This window comes from Gekko japonicus, unplaced genomic scaffold (assembly GCF_001447785.1).
Source record: "Gekko japonicus isolate JY-2015 unplaced genomic scaffold, Gekko_japonicus_V1.1 scaffold890, whole genome shotgun sequence".
Taxonomy (NCBI): domain Eukaryota; kingdom Metazoa; phylum Chordata; class Lepidosauria; order Squamata; family Gekkonidae; genus Gekko; species Gekko japonicus.
The window spans coordinates 27896-36063 of NW_015167565.1; the positions used below are offsets into that span (position 1 = coordinate 27896).

General features: G+C 50.3%; 1 protein-coding gene across 2 annotated transcripts in view; it reads left to right on the forward strand.

The window, feature by feature from the left end:
* The window catches only part of LOC107112632, a 35348-nt gene that overhangs the window by 23123 nt on the left and 4057 nt on the right, over window positions 1–8168 (forward strand). For both annotated transcript variants that reach the window (XM_015413820.1, XM_015413821.1), the window contains one exon: window positions 7536–7650. In XM_015413820.1, coding sequence (XP_015269306.1) covers window positions 7536–7650 — 115 coding nt within the window. The remainder of the gene's footprint in view (window positions 1–7535; window positions 7651–8168) is intronic.

Genomic DNA, 8168 nt, shown 5'->3' on the forward strand with positions numbered 1-8168 from the left:
GGGTTTGGGTGCCAGGTGATCCGTCAACGCCTGGATCAGCACCGTATAGGGCTCCTCTGCGGTCTTCTTTGGGGCGATGAGGTCCTTTAGGAGTAGGACCGTACCCATGCCACACAACTGGAGGAAATGGTCCTTCTTCATCCCGTCGTCCGTAATTTTCTGGCAGTTGAAGTAGCGCATCAGGATCTCAAGCCAGGCCTCCCATTCAGTGGGGGAGGCAATATCAAAAGCAGAGATGTTGCTCTGAGGGGTCGCCATTGTGCTGCAGCCACGTGGTTGGGTGGCCCCTGAAATGGCGGCGGCGTCTGGAGCGTTGAGAAGGGCGCTGCTGCTCTCGGGGTCAGCAGGGTGCGAAGCGGAGCGATGAGCGGTTGCCGGAGAGCTGGAATGCGAATCGGCGCGGTTCCCGGAGTTCTCGGCGTCGGGGCTCGGTGAGGTGCTCGTGTTGGTGTCCGGGTCTTTGTTCATGGGGTCCTGGATCCCACCTTCGTCGCCAGTGAAAAGTATGCAGGTGGAAAGTGATTTCAGCTAAGCATACCTTTATTTAGTTCAGGACAAAGACAACTGACCGGCTCGCAGGCCGGTTTATATGCATTCGGAAAACCCGCCACCAAGTACCCCTAAACACACCCCCTACTCCCGATAGGCTATTTACAGTAACCGGGCGACCATTGGTCTCCCGGCTGTGAAGCTGCCCTTTTGATTGGGCCGGCTAGGATCCTTCGGATCCATTGTCTTTCGACTGAAGCTACAGATGAATTGTCCCTGGCCAGCCCGGGCAAGTCCGGGCATGTCAGGCTGAATACATTACAGTATCCTTCCCCCCACCCCACCCTACCCCGATTCAAATCCAAAAGGCAAATCAAGAACCAGATAAGCAAGAAATGCTCAATGGGGTCATCTTGTGCATTCCTTGCTTCACTCTGTCCTTGATGAATGTTCTGATGAAACAATTACACCCCAGCGACAGCATGTAGACCCAAAACACGTGCAGCTTTGGGAGGTGGCCAGGTCCTCTGTTTTACCTGCAGTTTGAGCAGTTATGTGGAACACTGATCACATACCAAGTCCTGTCGGGTTGAGAAATCTTAAAGTTGGCAGCTGATACACTTCCTTCCCGGACACTCTTAAAACCTAAGCATCAAAACAGGATGGGTGTCTCATCCCCATGTGATTTACAGTTAACAACTGACAGATTCAGGTTGGGTAGCCATGTTGGTCTGAAGCGGCAGAGCCAAGTTTGAGTCCGGGGGCATCTTTAAGACCAACAAAGTTTCATTCTGGGTGTTAAATACTGGGTTTATTTATTTTATTTATTTATTTTTCGACTTATATACCGCTCTGGCCCCGAAAGGTCTCTGAGTGGTTTACACAGCTGTTTATACGTAACTAGGGCCACATTATTTTTGTATGGGGGTGGTGGTGATAACCTACCAGCACCCCAGCCATGGGCTCAGTTGTTATTCAGTTCCTGGCTCGGCTGTTGTTCAGTCCCTGGCAGCTCTTCGGCGCTTCACTTCCTGGCGCCCAGAACAGGTCTTAATCCGCGGCTCCTTCCGGTGGGCTTCACCCAGAGTCCTGGTCGGCTATTGTTCTTGTCCTCCAAGCTCAGCCAGTCTCTGGGGGGATTCAATCAGGGACAATTCAATCCCAATACATAACACTGGGTATAAGCTTTCGTGAGCGTGCTCATTTCTTCAGGTACATTGAAACAGAAGTCACCAGCCCTTACATATAGGTAGAGGGTGGAGAGGGTGTTGACTAAGTAGAGTCAAGATGCATAAGTAACTGAGCAATAGATATAGCTAAGACTGGGTTAAGGCAATCGGTAAGACCTCTGAATATCTTTTTGGTCACAATAACCCTTCATGGTAGACAAGACTAAGGGGCTAGCCAATGATCATCCCAGCAACTGTTCTAGATTTCAAGCCAAAACTCCCCAACAGCAGTCCAACATTCTGTCCACTGCACCACACTCGATGGATGTCTCTGTGACTGTTTTATGCTTTGAATTAAATACCAAGGCAGAATTTCTTGGAACTAATTTGCCAGTTTTGTGTGTCGGGAATGCTACCCACAGCATCCCTGACTGGCAGCCGCTGCAGGATGTGTCAAGTGTGCAAGTGTGTCAGAAGGCAACACCCACCTCTTAGGCTCCACTGGACTGTTTTGGATTGCTAGGTATTGGGGGGGGGAACGTGCAGATCTGCCCTCACAGAGGAGGGAGAGCGTGTACCTGAAGGCGGGCCGGGGAGGGGGGCTCTGCAACTTACCTGGCTGCTTCTTGCTCCTTGTGGCCCGACTGAGGGCTTCTGGGAGCGGGGAGGGGAGCTTGTTGCATGTGCCCGCCCCCTGGACTCCTTACTGCCAGAGCTCCGCTCCTGTGCGCTCCCGCAGGAAATGACCCCTGGTGATGTCTGAAGCTATACCTCATCAAATAAAGGGAAAAGTTTGCTCAGCTTATGCTTCTCCAGCTCTGGCTTTGCCCCCCCCCCAATGTGCCCCCAAATTACCCATGGCTGCTCCTAGAAGAAGGCAAAACACACCTTTGCCTCCCTTATCTCTCAGCCCCCATTTCTCCCAAATGCAGTTTCGATACGAATGGAAGGAGAGGTGACGCCTGCCAGGACCCCTTGTGCCAGAGATTTTAAAACAACTGTCAGCTGGGAGGAAATGAAAAGACTGTGCAGTGTAGTCTGGTCAGCCCCAAGGGACCCCCGACTGTGGAAACATGCTGGATGGCTGGCAGACGGCACTCCGTGTACATCTCCCCTGGTTGATCAGAACTTTGAGACAGAGTGAACTAACCTCACACATTCCACTGAACAAGGGGTCATTCACCTTGTAGATTAAATGGAAAAACTCTTTGCGGGAAGACACATGAGCAGTGGATGGGGGGGGGGTGTCGGAGGGAAGCGAGTGGGTCGTCTCAGTGACAAAGGACCAAGATGTTAAACTTTTGCCCTTCTGAGAACAAATTCAATTGATATATCCTGCAGCGTTTCTCCCCATTACCCTCTCTAGAGCTCTTTTGGCTTCCAGCTGCAATTCCAGGTTTAATATTAATTGCCATTAATAATGTGAATCTCATTGCTTCTAATTGCTCCCCGAGAGCAGCAGGGGATTGCACACTCCCCTCTGCTTGCTACACTGAATGAGTTCACCTCTCCCGCCGCCCGCCGCTGTCTGTTTGGCACCGATTCTCTTTGAGATTCATTTCCCTGTTAAGGCACATCCCTGAGCCCTGCTCTGTCCTTCACATTCTAATTACTTGCAGAAAGACGGACAGAGAGAAGAAAATTGCCATTAGAGTCGGGTCCAATGCAGAGACCTGTCTTCATTTATTTGCATCTCAGGCAAGAGCACGTTCGCCTCCCCTGATCTGCCAAAGCAGTCTCGACAAACAAGCGTCTCTGCGTGTACGTCAGCAAGGAGCTACACTAAATTGTAATGCCCTTTTTTCCTTATTAGAAACCAAATCTATTGCTATGCATGCTGAGTTTTCTGCTACATGACAGGGTGTAATCTATAAATCATGCGCCACAAGTGTTTACCCTGCCTGTCAATTCCTCTTCCCGGTGCTCAAGCAAACCATTTCCCTTTCTTTATATATCTCCGCATCAAAGTGGCATTTTTAAGTTCTCTTTTTAAACTGGGAAGCAAATCAAACCCTGCTGTTGGCTTGGCATGGGAGAAAGAACTTGGGATATTTCAGAATTTCGTTATTCAAAACTCTGCACTGGAGTAACCCAGATTCTGTACCAAAATAAACTGTAAATTAGTTGTCTCAAGTTCTGTACAATGCTACATACAGATAACACAATTTAAGTGCCCTTAGTTTGCCGTTGTTGCTCAGTCTAGGGCAAGGGATGCACTGTATTCTTGGTGCTCAGGGGGGGGCAGCAGTGGGAGGGCTTCTAGTGTCCTGGCCCCACTGGTGGACCTCCTGATGGCACCTGGTATTTTTGGCCACTGTGTGACACAGAGTGTTGGACTGGATGGGCCATTTGGCCTGATCCAACTTTGGCTTCTCTTATGTTCTTATCTTCTTTGGAATATCTGGGCTAGGAAGCGGTGAAGGAAGTTGCTCAAACCGAAGGCACCCCCGGTCCAAAACAGTCCAGTGGCACCTTTAAGATCAAGTTTTATTCAGGTACAAGCTCTCCCTCCTCTGCGAGGACAGATCTGCACATTCCACCCCCACCCCCAATAGCTAGCAATCCAAAAGAGTCCAGTGGAGCCTGAGCAGTGGGTGTTGTCTTCTGACACACTTCCGGTAATGTCAGGGGGTGTGGCATATGCAAATGAGTTATGCTAATGAGCTCCTGCACCTCTTTTTCTACGAAATGACTACAGCACCTACTACAAATGATGTGTTAGAGGTATGATGCAAATAAGAACACCTAATGTTTGAGAATGTTGATTGTTGCATGGTATTAATTTGTGTTCTGAATGTACTGTTGAATATATTGTTCAGACTAATAATAATAATAAAAACTTATTAAAAAAAAAGAACACCTAATGTGAATTATGAGTGCAGTATGTTTAAATATGCTGGATTGTGCGATTGGCAGTCAGTTGCCATAACGTAGTCAAGAAATGGGGACCACTTTTCCATAAGATTGGAACGTTTAGGATATATTTCCAACTGTCGGATGCGATCTGAAACTTTTTCCATGGCGAAGTGGTCCCATGCTTTATTGAACCAACATGGGCGCAATCGTCTTGCAAACTGAGGGCTGTGGCTTCCTTGACTGAGTCACTCCAAACTGAGAGCCAGTTTGGTGTAGTGGTTAAGTGCGCGGACTCTAATCTGGGAGAACCGGGTTTGATTCCCCACTCCTCCACTTGCACCTGCTGATGTGACTTTGGTTCAGTCACAAGCTCTGGCACAGCTGTCCTTGAAAAAGAGCACCTTGTGTCAGAGCTCTCTCAGCCCCACCCACCTCACAGGGTGTCTGTTGTGGGGAGGGGAAGGGAAAGGAGTTTGTAAGCCACTCTGAGACTCCAAGTGAAGGGCGGGGTATAAATCCAATCTCTTCTTCTCTTCTCTTCTTCTTCCACCTCATGCATGGAATTGTCACAGTTCTGGAGAAGGAAATCAGTGGTTGGGGCTGCGGGGATATCTTGGTTGGGTCACAGTAGTTTTTGCCACTGGTGCAAGAGGGAGTAAGGCACGGTCCCACCCAATTTGCCGTCCTTGCTGCAGCTCCGTCCCACGTGGCTTTTTGTCCATGCGGGTATCTCAGTCCCAGCACGTCTCTTGGGGAAGGGAGGTGAGAAGGGGACAACAGAAATGCTGGCAGGAACCATACTTCTGCCCCTGTCCCTAAAGTCCCCCAGCTCAAGGACAAAAAAACGTTTAAGGGGGGCAGGTAGAACATATGGCTGAGGAAGTAGAGTTCATTAACAACTTTACCCTGTGCCATTTGGTCTACCACGGATCATTGTCTCTTGTAAACTCAGAACATTTGTTCGCATTCCTGGCAAGAAGCAAGCAGATTCCCACCGATGCTCCCTCTAAGCTGTGGAGTCTTGTGAGCAAATATTCCCCTTTGTGAGCTCCTGGCATTAAAGTGGTGAGGGAGCCATTTGGCTGCTGCCTAAATTAGTTTGCTCTGGGGCCATCCTTCCTGAGCGAAGGTAGAAATGTGTGAGCCGGAGGCTAAAGAACTGTGAGCTAGCTCACACTAACTCAGCTTAGAGGGCACACTGATTCGCACTAAGGCTGCCCCATAACTTTGGTGTCATGTAAAGAGATGGAGCGTATCTCATCAAAAAAACCAGGCCTGTGTAAGATGACAGTTAAAAATGCCACATCGCAGTTAGATTTCCCGGTTAATCTGAAATAATTGTGTTTATTACAGATTCAGTCAGACAAAAGTACGCCTCGAGCTCATTTTCTGAATTCGACTTCAGCTGGAAACGGTTGTAGGCGTCCCAAGCGTAAACAGCCGTCTCCAGTTCTGGCCCCAGGAAAGGTCGCCACCAGTGTTCCCTCTAAGCTGAGTGAGTGTGAGCTAGCTCACAGTTTTTTTAGCCTCCGGCTCGCACGTTTTTGTCTTAGCCCAGGAAGGAGGGCTCCAGAGCAAACAAAAATATGCACTGGGCAAATCGCACACTCACCACTTCAACGCCAGCAGCTCGCAAAGTAGAATTTTTGCTCACAAGACTCCACAGCGTAGAGGGAGCATTGGACTGCAGCGGGCATAGGGTTTGGGAGTTTTCTTTCCAAAATGTGCGAGAAAGAGACGTATTTCTATGACTTAGGGCAGGGGTCCCCAGCCCTTCGGAGCCCGTGGGCATCTTCGGAATTTTGACACAGGGTGAAGGCCGCGACCACCGAATGGCTGCTGTCTTGGGTTGCCAGCCTCCAGGTGGTGGCTGGAGATCTCCTGCTACTACGACTAATCTCCAGGCGACAGAGATCAGTTCACCTGAAGAAAATGGCAGCCCTGTGGCATTATACCCTGCTTAGCTCCCTCCCTTCCCTAAGCTCCCCCTTCCTCAGGCTCCACCCCTAAAATCTCCAGGTGTTTCCCAGCCCGGATCCGGCAACTGCTGTAGGAGGTGCCACCAACCACAGAATGGCTACCACAGAAGGCGGGACCGACCCCAAAACGTCAGGGAGTGAAGTGATGCATCAATGAATTAGCAGTTCATCAACGTTTCAGGCAGCAGCTCTGCTTAGCAGGGTGTCTTTAGATCCGCACGACCAATCAGATCACCTCTAGCAGACAGTCTAAAACCCCCACCTGGCACCACCCACATTTTCAAAATACTTTGCAGGGGCCAGGAAAGGTGCTGGCAGGCACCCTGCCGCCCGTGGGCACCATGTTGGGGACCCCCGTGGGGAGGGGGGTTTTGCTTTTGGGAGCTGGGCCGCTTGAGCTTGTTATTGAGTTCGGTGTAGTGGTTAAGTGCGCGGACTCTAATCTGGGAGAACCGGGTTTGATTCCCCAACTCCTCCACTTGCACCTGGCTGGATTACCTCGGGCAAGCCGTAGTTCTGATAAGCTGTCCTTGAAAAAGAGCAGTGTCTGTCAGAGCTCTCTCAGCCCCACCTACCTCACAGGGTGTCTGTTGTGGGGAGGGGAAGGAGTTTGTAAGCTGCTCTGAGACACTTTTGGGTAGTGAAGGGCCATGGGGTATAAATCCAATCTCTTCTTTTACCTCACAGGGTGTCTGTTGTGGGTAGGGGAAGGGAAAGGAGTTTGTGAGCCGCTCTGAGACTCCTTTGGATGTATAAATCCAATCTCTTCTTCTTTTACCTCACAGGGTATCTGTTGTGGGGAGAGGAAGGGAAAGGAGATTGTGTAAGCCGCTCTGAGACTCCTTTGTGAAGGGTGGAGGGTAGTGAAGGGTGGAGTATAAATCCAATCTCTTCTTCTTCTTCTTCTTCTTCTTGTGTCTTGATGGCACACTCCTAAGAGAGGCCTTTCTACCGGCCGCCACTATCTTGTAAACCAGCTGCCAGGGAGGAGTTTCTTTCCCTCCCGTAACATGACGCGGGTGTCTGTCCCTGTCTCCCACAGGTTACGGCTTTTGCCGCTAAACAACTTATTGACATATTTCTTCTGGAGCGCTTGATAGGGAAGATGAGCTTGCCGAGTTTTTTTGAGAAGGAGCACTCAAGCACGGTTTTAGATAGTGAGTATTGAGCGTCGGGGAGGCGGCGGGAGGTCTGTAATTTTTTTTGGGGGGGGGAAGAGCCACAGCAGCCTCGGATTATTTAAAGACTGGCATCTAAGAAGACTGGCGCACACCGTTAAAAAAGGCTGGCAAAGATGTGGCCATTGATTAAGTTTCCCAGGAAGGCTGCAAAAACACGGATGACGATCGCTGGGCCGGAATCAGAGGGACTGTCGTAGGCACACCTGCTCCGCGGATTTGAAGTGGCTCATTAGCCAGCCGGTGCTGTGCGGATGCTGGTGTGGGCAGGATTCGGCCTTCCGCAAAAAATCGGGTTGCCAGCTCTGGGTTGGGAAATACCTGGGGCGATTTCTCACTACAGCTGCCTCGCAGCACAGCGCCGTTTGCCCCAACACAAACATGTCAATTTCACACCCGGGGCTGCAGGGCTGCATTTGACCCGCGGCTTCGCCCGATTTCCTCCGCAGTTTCCTGATCCCCAAAAACCAGGATCACGAAACTGCGGAGGAAATCGG